At 47.9% G+C, this 22,854-nt stretch overlaps 1 protein-coding gene across 1 annotated transcript in view; it reads left to right on the forward strand.

Annotated features, from left to right (window-relative positions):
• Window positions 1-1,018: 1,018 nt before the first annotated feature.
• LOC112559396 (rho GTPase-activating protein 36-like) overlaps window positions 1,019-22,854 on the forward strand; it is a 39,320-nt gene continuing 17,484 nt past the window's right edge. The window contains 1 exon segment of the mRNA XM_025230621.1: window positions 1,019-4,566. Within this exon segment, the coding sequence (XP_025086406.1) occupies window positions 3,868-4,566 (699 nt within the window). The 5' untranslated portion in view covers window positions 1,019-3,867.

A 22,854-nucleotide genomic window follows, 5' to 3' on the forward strand; every position in this document is an offset into this window, starting at 1 on the left:
AAGCCGTGTAAACCTTGCTTTAATGCAATCTAACTGTCGACTACTAACTGTTTTAGGTCGTTGATCTGTCATTAGAGACACGTTTCTAGGGGCCAGCTTTTCTGGGAGGACGGTGTTCATCTGTTCTTCCTCTCACCCCTCCCTTACCTTCATCAACCAATCTAAAGAATCAGGTATCCATTACTAACAGCTGAATCGATCGGGGAAAGGATCACTGCGCTACACGGATATCGAACGCGACGCCTCTCAGCTGTTCGCTTTCCCTCATGCGTGCGTGCATGTGTGCGTGTGAGTGTACTTTCATCTAATCGGAAGACTGGAACAGTTCAAGGTTTATGTTATGTGGTGAGGGGCAGGGCCTCGATGACATTACACCCCCACACACACACATAGTGCGGAAAGTTACCGGACCGACTTCAGCAACAGGCAGCATCGTAGCTCTCACTGAAGAAGCCTAAGCAGAGGTGTAAACTATACGAGATCGTTTGTTTTGAGTGCAGCTGGTGAATAATTGTTTTTGTTACATCCACAGCTTTTGGAGACTTGTCTAGTTCTGTACTGCCTATCGTGTACTCAGTCTCGGTTTTGTCCACACTCCCGAGCTGTCGTGGTGTAACTGACTATTCTCTGTGAGTGAGAAGCGAGATTAACTCTTGCACCCGCTTAACCACCCTTGCATGTCTAAACGCTTCTTTTAACGCATGTGTGTGAAAGTTTGTAGTTTCAGCTTACTTTGAATAGTGTATGCTACGTTTAAAAATATACATTTGTTTACAAATACAGAGTATATATTTAGATAAGTATGATATTATTTTTTATAATATGCATCAGGTATCACTGACACGTGTAGCTTTTTTTTTAGGGAGGGGGGGAATCTAATTGTGTTTGCTGGAATAGTTTCCGCCCCTTCTTGACCTAATTACAAAAATAGCCTCCAGGTTACGTAGCTCTGTTCCCCACCTTCAAAACCCATCAGAAAAAAGTCAAGCTCAGTAGGTCCGTTGCTTTCTTTCGACCATGGAAACATTTTCTCGGACCATCACGAGTTGAAGGTGAGTTCAGATCATCGCTGATCAGCTGATGCAGTCGGGACTTCAAAGTGTGCCAATGCTGTGCACTGAAACAGGTGACCTCTCCGGATCCACTGCACCCGGTTGAAGGCAGGCAGAAATTGAAATCAGATCGTGGCCTAAGATCACCTTGACTGTTAACTCATCCACCCGACATCAAGACTCCGAACTGACGGTCAGCTGACCAGATGGTCGCACGAGACACGCCCACACCCTATCACTCAGCGTCCTGTCAATCCGACAAGCAAGCCGTGAGTTGGCAACCAATGGAAAAGAGAACTCGCTCGTTGCTCCGCCCACTGGGGTCGGTAGTGTTGTGTTCAGCCCCGAGCGGAGACGACGCGTGGCGGGTGACCGCATTCGTGGGTACGTGCGCACGCATCCCGCTCGTCCACCGTCACACGCACGGTGTGCACACGAGTGCCGGCGCCTGGGTGGTGGTGGTGATGAGGGTTGTTGTTGGTGGTGGTGGTGGTAGTAGTGGTGGCGGACCCCACCGTCCTACTTGTGTCGTCGAGCGGCCACCGCGGTCTACTTGAATGAGTTTACAGACGACCCCTGCACCATCGCCAGTTCTGTTCACTACACCTGATTCACAGGTGGCCACCGCACACCTGTACTTCACATCGGACGGGTGAACAAATAAATAGAAACCTACACAAGTTCCTTCCTGCGGTATTTACCAGGAAATTATCGCCACCGTCAACTCGGACTTTTTTCTTGAAACATCAAATGGAATTAAAACCGTAAGAAACAAGACCACCGGGAAATTCGTGAGGGTAAGACCTGGCGAGTGTTATCTCACTGACTCTCGAGGTATTTCACCTGTGGAGGACGACCACCAGCAGAGAAGACGAGGCTAGCCTGATCACCACAGGCTCCGGCGTGTAATCTCCGGTGATTCCACGGGTCGGGCAACGCTCAGCACACAACGCCGTGACCCCAGCATAAACATTTTCTTTTCTTTTTTTCTTTTTTTTTTTTTTGTTCACAGCGGCCGTTGGCTGTTACGAGGATATGATTTACGACCCATCATAAGACAGGAAAGTGCAGGCGAGAAACACATATGCATCTGGGCGCGTAGACTGAGGAGTTGTAAAAGAACCGGTTGCGGAGAGTGAAGTCGTTTCTGCCAGCCGGCACTAACACACTCGCATGTCCTCGAGTTTGTCACCCAGTGGCCCTCGACGGCTGTCAACAGTCACTTCATCCTGACTCCGAGAGAGAGAGGAGACTGCGACCTTTAGAAAAGTTTTGAGATCAGAATGAAGCGTACTTCGTCATAGGCTGGAGTGGAGAAGGCGGGCGTGCTTTCTTCGCAAAGAGTGCGGTGGTACTCATACTCGTGTATTTTTTGAAAACCCAGAGGGTGTGTAATGACACAGAAAGCTGTACCTAGTCAGAGAGTTGTGTAAGAGAGAGGATTCGACAAGTTGGAGGACATCATGGAGGATTAGAGAACCGGAATAAGTTGTGCAGCGCACGACTCCTGGGTGCGACGGGATTCGATCAGCTGGAAGACACTCGGTGGATGTTAAGGTTTGGACGCCAAGAGCTATCGACCTTTTGTTGACTTCATACCGTGTTGTTGTTTTTGTTTGATAGGATGCAGGGTGTATGATACCCTTTCATGGAGCAAGCTGCTCTCTGATACACAGGATAAAACCTGTCTTCAAGGCAGCGCACAGGTAGAGAAAGGTGTGTTGGAAGGTTGTCAGGCCATGGTTGTGCTGATCTCCCCAGGGATGAACTCAACGCGACCTCTTACAAGGATGTGGTGGACAGTTCCCATCCTGAACTCCTCACTCTACGGCCGGCATCAGAGACCAGCGACTTCCACGTCATCAACCACCACCACCATCACCCCCAATATCATCACCGCCACAACAGCATCCCCCGCACCCGCCAAGAACGGACTCGGAAATACCGACACCATGAAGGTCTCGCAAAGAGGACATCAGAATCCAGCGACGACGAGCGCGCGATGACTACGCGCCGCGTTGGCGAGGGTCTTGACTGTTCCCGCTGCTTCTGGACTCACCTGGATGAGTGGAGTCCAAACTCCGTCAGCGTCAGTGCCCTGCTGTCTAGAAACAAGTCTGAAAGGATGTCACGAAGCAACGGTGAAGTGCGAAGAAGCAGCAACGACTGTCTTTACAGTAACACAAACCCTTTGTTGTTGGTGGTGGTCATAATGTTAGTGGTGTTGCCTCTGCTGCTACTGTATCTGACAGTCGGGATGGAACCTTCCCGAAAGAAGACCTCGACATGAGGGGGTATTCCTTGAGCCAGAAGTTTTCGATGTTCGGGGACGAGAATTGCCGAGATCGCTCACTGCGCAGGTCCCTGTCCTGCGAACATTCCGGCCAACACACTTCGTGTAAAGTCTACTCACGACTTGACTCGTTCACTTCCAGCGGAATACCTCGGGTGTACTCTGCAGGTGACCTGGAATCCAGGTACGCATCGCGAGATCGCAACAGCTATTTCAGTGAAAATGGCTTCCAGGCCGGAAGTACACCTGTTCACAACTACGCACTGCCCAACACCCTTCTCGCCTCCAGACCAAAAGGGATCTTCCCCGTAAATATCACGACGAGAACAGTTTGTCTAACGGGTACAGCAGCGGGTACGGAAGCGATACTGGAGACAGAAACCGTCGTTACAGCGATTGTACTCACAGCAGTCGGGCAGCCAACAAGGAACCGTCGTCGACCAACATCCGAGCAACATCTGCGGACAGAGTGTCCACCCGGCTCGCAATGTCCGGCCCTTCGAGTACGGTCCGCGAGGGGCGATGCTGGTCCGGAGACGCAGCAGCCAGACGCTGCAGACGGTGGTGGAGCACCTCACCCACGTCATGGCGCCGGATCCCCAGCGACCACGCTACAACAGCAACAGCGACAGCAACAGCGGCGCCAACACTCCCCGGTCGTTCGACAGCAGCAGCAGGCGCAGCAGCCTGACCTCCCGCAACAGCTACAGTGACAACTACAGTGTCGTTAACAGCAGCTACAGCGAGAATTACCACATAGTAAGCTGGGCCGATCTGCAGGCGAGACTAGACTTGAGGTTACAGGGGAGAGTAGCGGAAACGAGGCTTTGCGAGGTCTCTAGTTCTTTGAAAAATGACAACGACAACAGTAGGAAGATCAGCAGAAGTATCAGCAGCAGGCCCCTCCCTTCCCAGGTGTGGCCCCGGAGGTCCAGGAGTAAGTCACTGCCGGACCTGCAGGTGGACTTGTCGTCCGGAGGTAGCAGTAGGTCGGGGAACTCGGGGGGTGGCTATAGTGACGATGAGGATGGCGATGATTTCGGCTTCCTCAGCCGCCGCCGCCCACCCTTCTCATCCTTCTCTCCTTCCGCTGCAGCTATGCACAAGCCCAAGGTGACGGCCGCGTCACCGACACAGCGCCTCCTACCCAGACGATGGCGGGGCAAGGGCAAGTCATCCACCTCCTCCTCACACCCAGCGCAAGCCATGTGGACCCCGGAGGTATGTACACCAGTGAGAGTGAGAGAGAGATAAGTCCCTGACTTCCAATTTCCCCAGACGCCAGTGTGTTTGCGTGCGTGTATATGTGTCTGTGCTTGTGTATGTGCGTGTATATGTGTATGTGCTTGTGTATGTGCCTGTATATGTATTTGCGTGTGTATGTGTGCATGCTTGTGTGTATGTGTGTGTGCGTGTACTATAATACCCTCACCCCACCCTCGATCTCATCTACTCGGGACATTTGATTGTGTGGGCATGCTGCTATCTTTTAGTTACTCAAAAAAGAATCTTCGTCTTCTTTAGATTAAAGCCAGACAATGATAAACAATTATTTATTTTATCTTCACCAAAAGTCATCGTGTAAAATAGGCGCCAAGGCGTGTGACAGTGGTACCTGTCGTGAACACTTTTCACACCACGCTTACCAACTCTGTGCCAAGCAGGCAGGTGATGCCTTTTGCACAGCAACCAGCTTTGTTGTCAGGCGCCATTTCTGCAGGGCAGATGGTTGAACAGCGAATTCCACTGATAAGTGACTGACTGCTGGAGTGGTGCAGACGATAAGGTATCTTGTCTCACCCACCTCCAGCCTTCTACCTGCACACATCAACCGCGGCTGTGTCGTCACGTGTGGTGATGGCGCGCTCTCAACAGTTACATGACTATGCAGGGGCACGCCTGCTGCCGAGTCCTGGGTAGAACTAATCTACCCTAATGGGATATGATACTGCAGCTAACTTTGGGGGTGAGAGAGGGAATGGGGGGAGGAGAGAGAGATGAATTACTTCTGAGTTGCCGGACGTGTTGAGCGTGTATACACGCCTTTTTACAGTCTTACATTCTTGGCATGCTTCTGTGTTTTCCTCGCGTTTTGTACCCGTATCATTCTCCTCCGTCTCTCTCACACACATTCACTTTTCTGTCCCAATTTGTTCGAACAGCACCCACACACACGATGTGACCAAAGACCATGCTTTAATTCATTTAATAACAGATCCTCACAAAGCCTTGTCATCGTCTCCATGTTGTGCGTCGCCATCGGGCGATGGTGGTGGTGTCGGGTGTCGTGCCTGTCGTCGCAGGTCCGCCGCCAGTGTTTCGCTCACATGTCCCCAAATCCCTGCCATCGCTCATTTCATCGCCCCCATTCCCCCACCCACAGACAGTAAAACAATCTCGTGACCTCTGACCTCTGCGCATACCATACAAGCTGCGGTCGATGACGTTGCTCGTTTGTCATCACGTGACTTGACGTGTTGCGTGTGCACAAGAGCTGAGTGGCCGTGCTCTGCGATGTCTGGTGATGAGGTCTGGATGAAGAGGGTGCCGGGTAGTTGTCCCCACCCCTGCCTACTCCCGCCATCATGGTCTTCTTGGCGACTACAAACAAGTGAAACTTTAAATGTCCTATCTAGTAATCGTTACATCATAGTCGTCGTGGTCGTCGTCAAAAACTTCTTCCAGTTTCGTCAACCTCTTCTCTCTTCCCCTCAGATAAACCCTTCCTCCTTCCCGCCACAGTCTTGTCTCACGTGACTGTTGAGCAACCCGATGCCGTGACACTACAACCCACGATACGACAGTCCCTTAATTATCTCCACTCAACACCTGTCACTACTGTTGAGTTCCTGTGTGCTTGCCAATGTTTCCACTCGTATAAACTTTCGTTTCTGGCTCAGGGTGGATATCTTTGATGATCCGGCCTTGTAAGCGGATTAACGTCAGGGTGTGTCGACTGCCAGGGTCACGCACCCGCTTGAAGGTTGTAAATGCAAACCAAACTATATTTGTTTACCTGTCCTTGCACCACCCTACCATATCAACTAATTTAAGCTGCCAGTCGAGGCAAGCAGAAGAAATAGTGACTGAGTAACAAGACAGGATGTCAGTTGGGGGGACCTGTGGGAGGCGGGGAACAGGTCATACCATCGGAGTTACATCGCTGTTGCTGCAACTCATTATATTCACCCGACAACTGGTCAGAGAGAGAGACTGTGTCAGTGGTTAGAGAGCGAGGGATGTGGCCATCAGCGAGTGAACGAGTTTGTGTGTCAGGACCACTTTGTCAACATTATGGATGTAGGGCTTCCAGTATTGTTTCAAATCAATTATTAACAAACGTCTAGTCAGGGTCTAAAAATAGATTGTAATCAGGTAAACAAAAACTAGATTGTTCGTGATATCCAAGATTAGTTTTACTGATAATTTAATGTAGGAGAAGTAGAAGGGATATTCTTTTCTCCTCGTGTTTTGATCGGAGAATAAGATAAATATTTTGTGTAACATTATCTCACCTGTCTGACATTTATGCAAACGGTGACCTTTATGCATCCAGGTGAAACTTTGTGCAGCTGAGAATTTCAAAACTTTGTGTGGACTGGAGTAGTAGACAGTCTATAATCTAACATAATAATTGGCGAAAATGTCAGCAGAAAGAAAATAGATGAATTGAAATTAGTTAATAGTTTATTTCACGTTTTATGTCCCCGGGCTCAAGCAAAGAAAGATTAATTGGCATCAGAAACTAGGAAACATCTTGACAACCAAAGTGTGGCAGTCAGGAGGATGGAAGTTATCCTATAAGGACACATCACCCACAGCAAGGGTTACTGATTGTAGGACCAGCTTAAGGTCATTAAATCTCATTTCCTAGAGTACAACAAACTTCAGCAAAATAGTTTCTTCCAAAAAAGCGAATGAAAAACCGTTAAAACAAACCAAAAAACTTTCGGAAGTAGAACAAGACCTTCACACCCTAATTTAAAAAAAAAAATCTTTCTCTGGACAATGAAGGCAAGGCCATTGACAGTAAACAACACAGTGTCCAAAGTTTAAATTATTATTATATTTCATAAAAAAAATCAGGGGAAACAAAATAACAGCTAATAGTATGGTTCCTCTGTTTATCATTAGCAGCACTAATAGTCATATAGTTCAATCATCATTTGTGTTGTACTTATCACTTCTCTTTTCCTCTCGAAGAAAGACTGACCAGTAAAATGATACAGGTAACAATGTTATGTATGCGAACCAATGCCGGAGGAGAAGGGTTCCGACAAAGTTTTGTTTATTCTCGACTGTTTTCTAATGGCGGAGTCACTGACGCACGAGGAATGAAAGAGAAAAAAAAAACAAAAAAAAACAAAACAAAAACGAAGTGTGTCAGTGGAGCTCAGCTCGCACACACGAGGAGACAAGTGCAGAATACGGTGGACGGGAGCGATGAAATGTCGATGTCGGCGGTGTGAGTCACCGACATCGTCAACGTCACTCAGACAAGAGTGGCCTCCCCCTGGTTGTGATGAGCTGTGACGTGGGTACGTCAAGATGTCGCTATCGCCGCCGCTGCTGCTGTCACCATCACCTCCTCCCCTGCTCACTCCTTCCACACACCAACCACCATTCTGTGACGCAATGTATCCTGTCAGGCAGGGTGGAGACCGTCAGTCACCGAGTGGTGTCGCCCCAGGTCACAGCTCTCCCGTGCGTCACTGGGCTTTCAGGCGCACCGGGCGGAGGTTGGTGCACACGATGGTGCCTCCGCCGTGTAGTAAACACCCCACCCAACCACACACACCCACTTTTCCAATCTTCAACTCTTCTTCCACCCCACCTTCACCCCCACCTCCGGGTGTGACATGGTCAAGGGTTGTTAGTGACATCACGGACGCACGACACGGATGCCATCCTCGCGCCGCTGGCTACCTTCCGTAGTTCATTCAAAGTAAAACCACCCCACCTCCACCACCCGAGTCTTATTTCCTTCACACGTTTCTAGAGGTGGGAACTGGGTGCACAATAATCTGTTTGTAACCGCCATGACTGGGAGAGACAGCAGCTGCAGTGCGGATGTTGCAGGGCATCGTGCCTGCACAGGGATTCCATCTTCGCCTCCATTGCCATCGCCAAGGGGATCACCTGATCAGATGTTTGAACTGAGAAAATCGAGGAGGCACAGCTGTCAGTGTTCGTCTCGAGGCTTTTTTTTTCTGGGGATAAGGTGTTGGTGTTGGAAGGCAAGCCTGTGAGAAATCAGTCATTGTATTGTGTTTTTAAAGGAACAACCACAGGCAGCCAGGTGGTTTTGAACTTTGACCCCTAGCCCCTGTAACTCCGTAACTCAAGCTCATCTGCTTTCTCTGGGTAGCTGCCTTCCCAATTCTATCTTCTCTAAGGGGTCAGGTACATGTCTGTGGTGAGTGTGAACAGTTGGGTCTTTGATGTCCAGTGACGTGTCTACCCAATATTAACCGAATCCTAGATGCCATCATTCACATATATATTTATTTGAACATCATTTCTGTCAAATTTCTGTTTAAAAACTATGTATTTATCAACAACATTTACTGAGTCCTAAAAGATCGCAGTGTACGAGTTGTACAGTGCCTGATCAGTTTTTCTGTCCTTTGTCTGCTTCATCTCTTTTATTATTTTTTTCCTCCTTATCTCGTTGAACATTGTTTTATTGTGCATTTATAGCTATTATTTCGGTTATCTTTATCTTTCATCATTTGCATTCGGTTGTCCCCAGCTCACCATCGTTCGCTCCTTCTCAACCAGTATTTTGCGCCTCAGATACATACGAACAAAAGACAAAGGATACACTTGCTGTTTCAGACACTCCACTAGGTGGAAACGGGTGCTCAGACAGATATTTCAAGTCCCAATTTAATGAAATAGCCACCATTATTTCTTTGCACTACGTTTTATTGTCCGCTGATGTCACCTTTGCCCCCAAGCCATTCACTTCTGTTGTCTTCACAAAGGTTCTCTTACATCGCCGGCACGACAACATCGCCGTGCAACTCGGTTTATTAGTTTCCTCGCCCTGGTGGTCATGTTATTTGCACAGACATTGAACATTTCTTTTCATGTGTGTGGGGCGGTCAGGGTTCTGTGAGTGAACCTGTACTGTTGTACTGTGTAATATCGGTAATGACATCAGAAAGTGAGACAGTTACTGCACGAGCAGACCCCCTGTGACGTCAGTTTAGTGCAAACCGCTCTTGTCATCTCGACCTACAAACCGACGATTGTGGGGGTACTCAGCAAGGGTCCAGGTGGTGGAGGAAGTAGCGGAGCTAAAAGCAGGTGGAATAGGGTGAGGGATTCCCGAGGATCTACAGATAAGTAACCTCATGCCCCTTCTCGTGTCTGTGGGTCAGGTGAGGTAACCGAGAGGCCGGTGGTCCCCACCTCACATACCTTTTCGCATACCTGTAATCCGATGAAGTCGCCTTTCATGGAGCCAGGTGAAAGGACTTAAGTCATCGGTTCACGTCCGTTGGAAGCAGGCACCGGTCGCAGCTGCCGTTTTTCTGATTCATTTTCCAAGTTTTTGTTTTCCTTTTGTTCCTGTTACCTACAGGACTGTCAAGACCCTTGTTACACCACCTCCTCCTCTTTTCCCTTCCCCCCAGTCCGGAGCGAGAGACCGACGAGAGTTCATTCCGTGCCATCATTAGGTTTCAAGCGAAGAAGCAAAAGGGCATAGGCCAAAGGTTGCAGCAGGTGGCACGCGCGCTGGAGGTTTGCGAATGTAACGTACACAAACTTCAAATTCTTGCCCTTTAGGTTCGGGACGCCGCCTGAGCCTCGGCAGAAACACAGATCAGCTCTTTCTCCCTCTTTCTCTTCTCCCCCCCTCAACCCCTCCCAACCCCACCCATCATGTTTACGTTCCGTCGACGTGCCTCTGCAGCGACCACAACTCAGCCACCAGGGGGCAGCACACGACATGTCATGGCGGCCGGCGAGACCTCGCGAGGTGGACTGGTTGGTGATCGCCTTGTGGTGCTCCCCCGACACACAGTCTGCCACCTCCAGCAAGGAACCGAGGCTCACTTTGCTTCAGGTCCCGACAAACCAGAATCAGTGAACGAGAAACATGAAGCGTGAAGGAAAAAAAAAAAGAAAAGAGTTTAGATAGACGGCCTTACGAGGTCTTCTAATCTTTCGCTCTCAGGCAGCAGATTTTGCGTGCGTGCGAAAAGGTTGGAGGAGGTGTTTGTGTGTGAGGAGGGTGGAGAGGGCACAAGAGTCCCACTGGATCGTTTTACCTGCAAACATACACAGGTGCAAGACAATCTTTGCAGCTCTCTCCCCAGGCGGACCTACCAGGTCGCATACCTCAGCCATCTCGTAGATCGGCAAATAATTTTTCTGGTTATGATAAATTTCTTTAAATTGTAACAGAAAGTGGGTGAGGAGGGCAATGTATGTGTGTGAAGAGAGTAGGAGATGCTGTAATATCCGACAACATAATATTTATTGCTTCCTTTGATCCACAAAAGTTTGAGAAGTCTTACAGAGCATGACCAAGGCATATCAGTCCGCTTTTCACCTGCAACAGGTGTACGACAACCTTTGCCGCTCTTTCTCACTACTAGGTCGCATACCTGCGGCCAGCTCGTAGGTAGACCATGGAGACTTTACACTGCAGCCAGCAGTGCGTGACGAAGATCACAGCCGCGTGCCGCCGGTGACGGACTATAGTTTTACAGCGCGAGCGGCAGTTCGCTTCCTGCAGTGCGGCAACATGAGGCCTGCAACGCACGTGTCTGCGCATGCGCTTGCGTGCTGCTTGTCATTATAGACTGTGGCCTTATATTCTCTGTCTCTTTCTCCAGCCTCACACACACACAAACTCGTCTCCTCATTGCCATCATTTCATCATTGCCTGTGTTCAGTAGTGTGGAGCAGACGGTCTGTGAACGTGAGTCGCCTCCCGCCTGTCGACCAAGTGTGAAGAGCGTGCACGGAGGGTTGTGAAAGGAGGGTGGTATTTGCAGGCTGGAAGAAGGTCATCTGTTCAAGGCGTTTGTCGGAGGAGGCGAGAGACTCGCGTTCAAAGCAGTTGGCGCGAAGTGCCCGGGCTTTGCTAATCCACGTCACAGTAAAAATACAGGTGCGCGGCCTTTGCTGATTCGGGTCACGTGCTTGATATCTGGTCATGCGTACTCCCCCTCCCCCAACCTTTTTTTTTCCTTCTTTTCTTGCTGTTGCTCTTCTACTTTTCTTCCCATAATCTATCTATCTATTCCTCTTTGTGCATCAGGTTGCACATAAGGCCTCAACCAGAGTCCGCCACCGATGTCGATCGGCTGAAACCCGCTCTAGGTGACCCCATGTCCAGCCCTTTCCTTTCATCTCCCTTTCCACTGTTCTTCTCCAAGTTTCCTTTGGGCGGCCTCGTTTTCTTCGGCCGTCTGGAGTCCATCGTAGGCGACTCTGGAAAGGTCTGCTGTCTGCTGGCGGAGCACATGTCCAATCCATCGCCAACGCCTTCGTTGAACCTGCGTGGTGATGGACTCGTTTCACTTCTTCGTGGAGTTCTTCGTTGGTGATGGTGTTTGGCCAAAAGATGTTAAGTATGCGCCTGAGGCATCTGTTTTGGAAGACGTCAAGCTTGTTACTGATGGTTTTGGTCATCTTCCAAGATTCTGATCCGTAAAGGAGGGTGCTGATCACATTTGACTTGAAGATTCTCAGCTTGATCTTCTGGCTGATGTTTTTTGCCTTCCATGTGCTCCTGAGTGAGGCGAAGGCCTGGCTGGCTTTCGCCAGTCGGGCTCGAATCTCCACCTCCGCATCCCCAGTGTTTGACATTTTGGACCCAAGATAGGTGAAACTGTCAACTTCCTCAATCTCTTCTCCATTTAGTTTGATGCTGTCTTGGACTCTGGCGTTCACTCTCATACTGTTAGTCTTTTTGTGCTGACCTTCAAGCCAAGGTTTCCAGCTGTTTCTGAGAAGGCCTTTGTTTTTTCCTGCATGTCTTGGTGGCGGTGTGACAGCAGGGCAATGTCATCAGCAAAGTCCAAGTCTTCCAGCGCTGTTGTTGCTGTCATAGTCATGGTCCATCTGAGCCCTCTCCTCTCGCTGTCGGTGGAAGTCTTCATGATCCAGTCCATGGCCAGGATGAAGAGGAACGGCGACAGAATGCAGCCCTGCTTCACCCCGGTACTGACGTTGAAGGGGTCTGTGAGCTCCGTGTCACAGACAACTGGGATTTGAAATCGCTGTACAGCATTGCAATGACCTGAACAAGTTTTGCAGGGACTCCGTAATGCCTCAGGATCTTCCATAAGGACTCGCGGTGGATGCTGTCAAAAGCCTTCTCCAGGTCGATGAAATTGATGTACAGCGGTGTGTTCCATTCGTTGCTCTGCTCCAGAATCTGTCGCAGAATGAAGATGTGTTCGGAGCAGGATCGCCCAGGGCGAAATCCTGCTTGCTGTGGTCGGAGGTCTTTCTCAAGAGTTGCCGTCAGTCTTGACAAAACAATCTTGCTGAAGACCTTGCTGGTGAGGGAAAGAAGTGTTATACCCTCCAATTATTGCAGTCTCCAAGATCTCCTTTCTTGGGTAACTTGAAGATGAGCCCTGTCTTCCACGCAACAGGGACCTGCCTGATTCCAAATTTGCCTGAAGATTTCAGTCAGCTTGGGAGCTGTCACATTCACGTCTGCTTTCAACATCTCTGCTGTTATTCCATCTGCCCCTGGTGCTTTGCCGCTCTTCATTGTCTTGACTGCTGCTGTCACTTCTTCCAGGCTTGGTGGGTCTGTGCAGATGTCGAGGTCTATAGCTGCTGGCTGGATGTCTGCAAGCTGAGGGGATCTGGTCTGTTCAGAACTGACTCAAAATGCTCCCTCCAGCGCTGTAGTTTTCCTGCCTCTCCCTCGATGACATTACCGTTCACGTCTTTCACTGGCACATCACTGTTCTTAAACCCGTTGTTTAGCTGTTTGTTTATCTTGTACAGTGTCTTCAGGTCATTTTTACTTGCTGCATTTTCTGCTTCATCTGCCAGTTTCTCTATGTGATATCTTTTGTCGGTTCTTGTCATCCTCTTTACCTCTTTGTTCAGTTTTGCATATCTTTGTCTGTGTTGTTCCTTCAGGCGTTCAGATCTGGTGCTGTTGATTTTCTTCCCATAAACCATACTTTAATGTTTTGAATAAAGATGTGAACGTTTCAAAATGAGAGTGATGTCCCCTCGGCTAACTGCACGACTAGAGGGTGACTTGTCTCCCTCACTTTTTGTATTTGCTCATTGATTATCGTGAAGTTTTGTGTGCAATGTTCATCTGTTACGATTATTTACTACGTTCCTGTGAGGATTTCTGTGTCTGCGCCACTGTTCCTCTTTTCCTGTCCTATGTTATTTCTACTGTCACATCTGCGCCATCTTGGCATTAGTCATCCCGGCTCTTGTCCATTGATGAATGCTGTTATGAACATTATCAAACATGTGAGTGTTCTCTTTCTCTTCACACACACGGAGCTCGAGCGCGGGACACTCAAGAGAGCGGCAGTCAGAGCTGACAGGTTAAATGGATCAAACAAACTGGTTGCCATGGTTGCCCGAGGTCTGGCCTTGTAGTATGTGATCAATACTCGCCATGGAAGGTCGAGTTTTTCCTTACTACGTTTTGCGGTTGCTGACTGGTGCACAACGAAAACCTTTTAAAAGTTCCACCTGACGATTTCGCCATGACATTAAGTTTGGGTTCGACGACAGGAGTGACAAAAAAGAGTCACCTAATTTTTTTTCTGCGTGTCACCACCACCGTTATATTTCTCTTCTTCTTTGTCCGTCCCTTATTTTTCCATCCTTCTTTCTTCATCATCGATACAGCATCAGTCTTCTGTCGATTTCTCGTTTATAAAGAAAATTGCGGAGTTCAAACGCTGCATTGACAGTCACTCAACACGTGGATGTCCTGCCAGGTCCAGTGAGACATACTCTGCTGATGTCATCACTGGTAGATGGAGATTGAATGTTGTGGTGCGGGGGAGGGAGAGGGAGGGGAGCGTGCAATGGTTAGTTGTTGTTTTAGGAGGTGTCAAGAGAGGTTAAAAAAAGTGTCAAAGGTCGTCGTCTAACGATTTTTGGGTCGTTGAGCAGGAACCAGACCTTACGTTAGAGTATTTAACGTCTTCTCTCCCTCTACTTCCCCCAACCCTCAGATTTCTCAACTCAATAAACCTATAACGAATTTTTTTTTAATCTGCCCGTCAGTCTACAAACCTGTTATATTTGCATGTCATCTTGTTTCGTTTATTATTATCATTTCTTAATTTTGTGCGCATTATAATTAAATTTTCTACATGATACCGAATGAAATATTTTTTTCGATAAAAAAAAACAACAACAAACAAGTGAAATATCTGGTACCGGGCATTCACAGAAGCATCATCTAGCTCACCTACAGTCTACACAAGCTGACGGCCATGTACAAGTTTCCACATCTCGACTCCAAGCTCATGTAAGAAGAGGGTGGATGGAGTATGTACAATTACAGCTGGAGTGGGAAAAAATCCATTTAACCGAGATTTTAAAGATTTACAGAACATCGCGTAGGTCCCTGCGACATCCCACCTTATCACATCAGACATTCCTCGGGAACTAAAAGAAAAACAAAGTAACTTGCTCACATTATGTCCGAGCACTCGACTCTCTAAACTCGATGATGTCCTCGACCCTCGATAGCGAGAACAGTGAGAAGACGAGAGCCTTGGGAGAGGAGCCAACCCCTGCCTGGTGTTTGAACCTTTGTTTATGTCGCAGTTATCCTCGCAGTTTATGCCGCCATGAACTTCGCTCTAGTGGCTCGTCCGCGGTGCTGTCGTCCATAAATTTCTGCTGTCTTCAAAGATGTTGAAGAAGGTGTCGGAGAATGGAGTCTGTGACACAAGTAACTGCTGTTCGCACTCCTCTAGTGAACAGTTTTTGTAGTCGTTTCGTAGCTGTCTGCACTCTTCAGCATTGGTCTACCTTCTGTTGACCTGAGTTCTGGAAAACAAGTTCTGGTCTGTCATCAAAAGGACACTGGGAAATTTATTTGGGATTCTCTCTCATATGACTTAAGACTAAAGCAGCGTGAGAGATTTTTTTTAATGCAAAAAAATAATATATATATATCATCGAACAATTTTAACGATCACTCACATCATTGCGACATCTGTCACACCAGGCGTCTTCCTCTAGGATGTCCTTCCACTCGTTATCTATTTCTTTGGTCTCTTCAACGTCTGCTCATTACCAGTGTCTTCCTAACAGCTTTGTTGACCATACGGATGGTCGTGGAAATCAAGGCCATTGAAATCCTTTACCAAGAGAAAAAAAAATCAAATCGCACTTTGTGTGATTATCATCTTTTTTTTGCCTTCATTGATGCTACATCCCTCGTCCCGCTCCTTCTTCTCTTCGTCTTCCTCTTTTATCGTGACCTTTCTTTTCACTGCTGGGTCAATAAATTTTATGTTGCCGAGCGACTTGTCCACGGACATTTTTTTGTTCCAAGCCTTTCTTAATTTTATGTCCGTATTCACGTCCCCGCGTTATTTTTTTTATTTTTTATTCAGTGGTTCGCTCTGAGCAGCTCTTTTGCTGCATATAAAATATTAGTTTATACCCTGGCCCGGATTGTTCCTTTTTTATTTTTTTTTTCTTTCTTTTTTTTTTTTGTAGTTTTTTGTTGTTGTGGTGAGTAGAAGGGGGTTCAGACGCTTAGTTAAGGAATTTTTTCCCTTCCGACTCGTAACAAACAGTTTCTCCTGTTTGCCACCAGCAACTTCTCTCTCTGTGCGGGCGCGTGCTTTGCTTGCTTGGTTTTCTGTCTTTCTCTCTAGCTCGTTGTTTATATCGAGATCTGATGGTAATAATGACCACAGTCGATCCCGAGGACATGGAGCGCAGTCGACAAGCGGACCATTCTGTAAAAGACAGGCCCACCAACACCTCTCCAGACTATTTCATCTTCATAGACTCCTTCCTCACCACTCTACACCCTTCTGTCCCTCAGCTCCCTTGCTAGTCTTGTCTTTGTCTCAAACATGTTGGTGGTGCGAAATATAAAGGAAGCTAGACTATGTATGAGCCGCCGGCACTGACACCCTCCTGTAGTAAATCACGAGCTGAGAGGGTTTGTGGATAATTCTTCTGCTTAATACTGTCAGTCGGCTAGTCAAGACCACAAAACAACAACTGCACAGGGAATGAAAAAAAACTTTATGATTCGGAGTGCAAAAATGTGAACAGCTCAGCAATACAACAGTTCTTTTGATTTTCTTTCCACTCGTTCGCTCCTCCACCTCCCAGTCTGCAAGAACATTTTGATGGAATTTCTTCGTCCGTCTTTGAGAGAAGAAAGAGAAGGTGATGGAAGTGTGCAATGATCCGAACAGAAGCGAATTGTCATAACGAGATCCACGCTCTGTGCAAATGTTATGTTCGCGCCATCTGGTGACCTTACAGGAGACCTATGATCACGTGATCTTTTGGTCGCGTTCGCAGGCGTTTCTTGAAAGTCCGTCCACGATACTTGTCCTGCAGATCGTGCAGCTTGCTGGTGACTTCATTACCTGGGTACTAAGCAGCGCCTGTGTTAGGAAATGCAAGACGAGCGACCACAAACCTTGCGGACGTGCTCTTCATTCAGCGGATGGTTTCCTTCCTCCAAGGGAGAGTTATAAAGGGAGACTACTCTCGCTGACATGCCCGGAGTTACCGTTCTATTGCGTCCAAAGGTTTCGTGTCGGCGTCAGTAATTTCTGCAAATGCACAGATTCTAATGTTATCAACTAAAGCATCGAGGGCTTGAGACAAAGCAAAATTATCTTGAAAAAAAATAAAGCCAAACGCAATCATTTGAAAAAATCTTCAGCTTTTACGGACACAGGGAAGCTATTATCAAGGGTTGGCGCCTGCCAGCAGATAGCGTGTACTCTAAGCCCCGCACTATACGGACTTGAGTTCACAGATTGTAACATTCAAATGACAAAACAACGATATAGTTATCTTCCGGCCCCTCCACTTTTGTCCGAATATCAAAACTATTCGAACCCTCAGCTCTCTTTCCCCAAGCTACCAGCCTTCTCCACTGTTTACGGGTCTAGCACGTGACCCTTCTTTTTGTACATCCTTCTTCCCTTCCTGAGTACAGTCACGTCTGCTTGCCTGACCTCCGACACGGTCACGTTAGTAGCGAGTCACAGGTAGCCACGGGCGCCGAGGGACTAGGGTTGGGGAGAGAAAGCGGTCTTTTGTACTTGTCATCTGACGATCACGAGTGTCCTGAGGTCACAGGATGACGTGTGGTCACTCAACCGTTTGTGTGTGTGTGTTTGTTTGTTTGTTTTTGTTTTTGTTTTTGTTTTTGTTACGGGCTGCGTGAAAAGCTACAATATAGTAATTATGATCTAGGTTCCTTTTCAGGAAAGAGAGAATGTCCTACAGCTGTAGCTTTCACCTTCTATCGAGTTCAGTCTACGGGGTAGATATACTCCTTGTATAGCTAACCCTCGTGAAGCAACCCCAAACTGTTATCTGTTGACGAATGTGGGATTACTGACGATGACGAGAACAAGTCTTACGAGGTGTCTGTGACGATAACCTTGATAACGTCGTCAGATAAAGTCACCAGTGTCTGAGTGTCAATGTATTCTGCATTTCTTGCATCCCCAGGGAGACAATGTTCGTCTGTCCGTAAGGGAGAAGTAATTGAAGCGGAACGAGATAAGCTTTGCTTTTAAAAACACACTCACGTGCGCGCGCGCGAGAGAGAAGTTCAGTCTATAGGTTTCTCAGGCTAGATGAGGTTAGCAGCAGAGATGATAGATAACAGACGATGTGATGGTCGACAAACAGGTTAACGACCTAAGCAAAACCTGATTTTCATTCATTACCTTAATAATAATGATGAACATCTATTTAGTGCTTTTCTTATAATACGCTCAAAGTGCTTTACAGAAAGGATAAACTAAAGTAAAGAAAAAACCAACAGCCATGCACGATGTTCGCATATATCAGACGTGCATTTCTACAACAAACCTACTTACACACCAAGTAAATACAGACACGTGACGTGCACGCTCCAGGTCAGGACAGGGTCGGCGTGAGGTCGGTGTTCTGAAAAGATGTGTTTTGAGTTTAGACTTGACATAAACTGTCAAACCTTGGTATGGCACTGTACTGAACAACATGAGCACTCAGCATAAAATATCACAAAAATATTCAGGCGGTATTTTATGACGAAGAGGCAGGAGAGATTTTACATTAATGCAGTGGCGTAGGAAGATGTTCGGCGTTGGGGGGGCAAACTCCCTGTTGACAGTGAACGGCGTTCGCAATCGCACATTACGTAAAAAAGGATGGGGGGGGGGGGTACTGCACGCACGCACGTACACAGTGGTAGCATCACAACACGCTGCTTTATTGTTTAAAGGCAAAGCAGCATTAAATAAGAAAAAAAAAAACCAATTAAAGAATGACTCCCGGCTACCAACATTATACCTAAAAAAGAAAACACCAAACCCGTGACAGCACGATCAACATTCCAGCTCTGCACATATACACCAGCGCGCACACACCTATGCACACATGCGCGCATGCACAGGCTGCGCAGTCACACTCGGTCAACACCGTACACGTCTGCATACTGGGCAGGGTAGCCATCGGGTGGAAAAAACAAAGGTAAAGATTAATTAAGCCTACTCACCCAACGGCTCGTGACACGCTTTGTTCTATCTCACAACAACGCGGGGAAAATACGCTGGTTGCTGGAACCCTCTTCTAGACACCACGCCAGTTCAGCGACAGTACACACAGCACGTGGCAAACCCCCGACTACTCCAGAGACGGGCACAGGTCTCTCCGCCCCGCCGTCTTCCAGTCCACAATATACTGTGTGGCAGTTTCTATAGGCTTCAAGAAACCTCCAGAACCTTTCCTACCCACAGGGCCAGCGTCCGCGAGATAATACACGTTACAAGAGGCACAGCCCTATACCTGAACTCGGTGTCCGCACACGTGGGAAAATAGCCCCATCACCCCAAGAGAAACAAAAAGAGACCAGAGAGGAACGGACGCAAGGCTACCGTATAATTAAGGCCATAATGGCCAGACCACCGTGGCCAGGGGACGAAACTAGGGTGGGAATTGCTCAGGGCCATCCCCTTCCTCGCTACCCGACGGTGCTGAGCCAGCGATGCGACACGTTCTATGGCCATCTACCAAAACACGGACATATATACAAACCAAACAGTATAACACAGATAACTTATGTTGAGTACCGGCCAGTCGTTGATGATAAAAGAGTGCCCTTGTGTAGTTTTAGAAATGTTACTTATGCACTTCCCTGAGTCGTAGATAGCAATAATACAGTCTCTCTGTCTCTAAAAGAAACTACCAATATAGGGACTCGGAGTCTTTGCCTTCCTCATGCTTCGCTAGCTTTTCACAAAGTGTAAGGCAGCGGTTCTCAACCTGTGGGTCGCGACCCCCTGGGGGGTCGCGACGTGCCTACAAGGGGGTCGCGAAGGTGGTCCTTTTTTAAAAGTTTCTTATACTGGTATTAGTGAAATTAGTTTACATTGTGTAACCGAGTGGTGCGGGCGATCAAACTCCAAATCGCTTCTCCCTATTCAAGTACACTGTCTCGGCATTCAATGACTTCTCACTTCCAAAACTCAAAACACAATCACCCTCTCAACAATTAAGCCTCCAATCTCCCTCCTCTCGCATTTTGCCCTCTCTTTCCCCCAATCTCTCATCGCTGACTCCCCTCTCCCTCTCCAGTCACACCTCTCTCTTTTAAAAAAAAAATCTAAAAGGCAGACATTCAGGAAACGTCCATCATTCACACCCTTAGACAGTGCGAGGTGGGGGCTTAAGAAGGACCGATGGCTGCTGCTAATGGCATATTTATCGGACATATTTGAGAATCTGAACGTTGTGAATACTTCTCTGCAAGGGAAGGACACCACCATATTACAAACAACTGACAAGATGAATGCTTTCATCCGAAAAATTTCGTTGTGGACGCAAAAGATACGCAAGAAATATTTTTGATATTGTTTCCGTGCTTGTTTAAGTGCAAGGCTGACAACTGAATCTTGATCAGGTGAAGAATGTAATTATTGCCCATCTAAACGGACTGCAAGAAGGTTCAGCATTACTTCGCTGAAATTGATGTGACTAAATACGATTGGATTCGTAATCATTTCTGGCTGATCCTAGCACAAGCGGGTTGTCCACGCAAGAAGAAGAGCAGCTCATCAACCTTTCGAGTGACCAATCCCTGAAAATGGTCTTCCAAACAACACCAGTGCCAACATTCTGGATTAGCATCAACGGTGAATATCCTCTCCTTTCTGAGAAAGCAATGAAAGTTCTTCTGCCTTTTTCAACTTCGTATATGTGTGAGCAAGGATTTTCAGCATTGGCAGCACTGAAGTCTCAATACAGAAATCGTGTGGACGCAGAGGCTGAGCTGCGAATAGCAGTGGGTACGAACATCGCACACAGGTTCGCTTCTCTATGCAACAGCAAGCAGGCTCAACCTTCTCATTAATCAAAGTGAGTGTCCAATAAAATAATATTTATTAGCAACGCAGAATTTGCTTTAGTAAAATTTCATTAACAGTTATACTTCTTGCAGATACGAACTTTTTTCTTCCGTTGTTAATTTCCTCGACGCGGCGTTCGAGGTTAGCTAAGGCTTCCCCCCCCCTCCCCCACTCTTCCACCGACCTAGCTGGCTAAGGGGGGTCGCGGACGTACCGGTGTTCGTCAGGGGGGTCGCCACAAGTAAAAGGTTGAGAACCGCTGGTGTAAGGGTTCCTGTCTGATTGGCAAGACTCACTGGGGTATTGGTATGCAACTAATTCGTTACTGGCTTTCTGTGTTCCCGATGGCCAGTGCGGCCCCTTCGGTTGTAAGCGATAGCAGATAATTTTAGGGTGACAGCGAGTGGGTGGGGGATGTTTGATGTTGGTCAAAGGAAAACCGCCAAAGAAAAGGCGTCGCATTATGGGGCAGGGGGGAGGGAGACCACACTCGATGTACCGATGTACTGTCCGGCTGCTTTCTTCGCTCAGGCTTCAACACAGCCTGCAATTAGCATGGCAAACAATACCAACGGACTGTACCCGATCTGATCGTCAGAGGTGCTAGAGCCTCCACTTGCCTCAGGGCCCGCTTTTGTGACGGTGATGACCGTCTCCTCTCTACGTTCCCCTACCTTTCTTTGGTTCTTTGCTCTTTGTGAGGAATTACGTCTCAAATATTGGGGGGGCAAAAGGATATTCCTGCCCCCCCTGTATTTTCCTTGGGGGGGGGGCGGCTGCCCCCGCTGCCCCCCTGGTTCCTACGCCACTGTAATGTTTTTCGTTTGTCGAGAAAACAGGAAGTGATGAAAGGGTAGTATTTCTAAAAATATTCCTACCATCTCATTTTTAACCCCTTCTGATGTCCCGTTGGCCACTGGCCGTATCTTCAAATCCCTATTCCCTTCTTTCCCTCTCCCCATCGTCCACCACTTCCTCTGACACGTTTGTGTAGAGAAGATGTGTAGAGATGGATGAGTGGTGATGACATACCCTTCACTCGGAGATAGACCTGACCTTCGGTTACACCCTGAAGTTCGACTAAGGTCAGGGTTAATAAGTCCAGTACTGACACTTCATTAATATGCTGTTGTGTCCCCCTGGGGCCGTACTCATGAAGCCCGGTGAACACACTGCCCCAGGGGTAAGGTGGGGAAAGTCTCCGAAATTGCCAAGCGAAGATACCCTGTACCTCGGAGTTAAATTACTTATAGAAAATTCACCTTGTTTTGATAGTTTACAGGAAATATTTAACACTGGGTGGCAAGGACAGGAAGTGGACCTGACGGTGGCTTGTAGTTGACGCCGCAAGGGACGTCAGACAGGGCTCAGTGGAAGGAGAGTGGAAGGCGTGGGAGGGACCAGAATCGTCAAATAGCCAACAAAACGAGGCCGCTCAGAGAACTGAGTTGAGAAAGAAGGATAGCGGTGGGGAGGGTTTTATTTTTTCTGTCTGTTGTGGCCTTGTTATGGGACGGAGGGGGAAGGTGGAGGGGGAGAGTGAGCAATCTCATCCACGAGCTGCCGCACACAAGTGACGTACATGCATACAGACAGCGAGTGACGTTTGTGGTGTAACGTTTAGGAAACAAGGAAAGAGTTTGGCATTACATTGCGAGTGTCAAGATGTCAACATCCATTTGTGAGTGAGGAGGATACGCGGGGTCGCGAGTATATTCTCGATTATGAAGATGGCAAACGGATGTAAGGGACCTGCCTTGCTCCTCCTCCTCAGCCTTCCACGCTCAAGTCATTTCAGAACAAGGAATGTGGAGATGCCATAGACTGTAAATGTAATTTGTAAGTCGGGAGACAGAACAGGGTAGGTTGTAGAAGTGTCTAGAGTCACGAAGTGATGCTCGTGCACTGGGTGTAGACTGTAGAATGACTCACG

This window comes from Pomacea canaliculata, linkage group LG3, assembly GCF_003073045.1.
Source record: "Pomacea canaliculata isolate SZHN2017 linkage group LG3, ASM307304v1, whole genome shotgun sequence".
Taxonomy (NCBI): domain Eukaryota; kingdom Metazoa; phylum Mollusca; class Gastropoda; order Architaenioglossa; family Ampullariidae; genus Pomacea; species Pomacea canaliculata.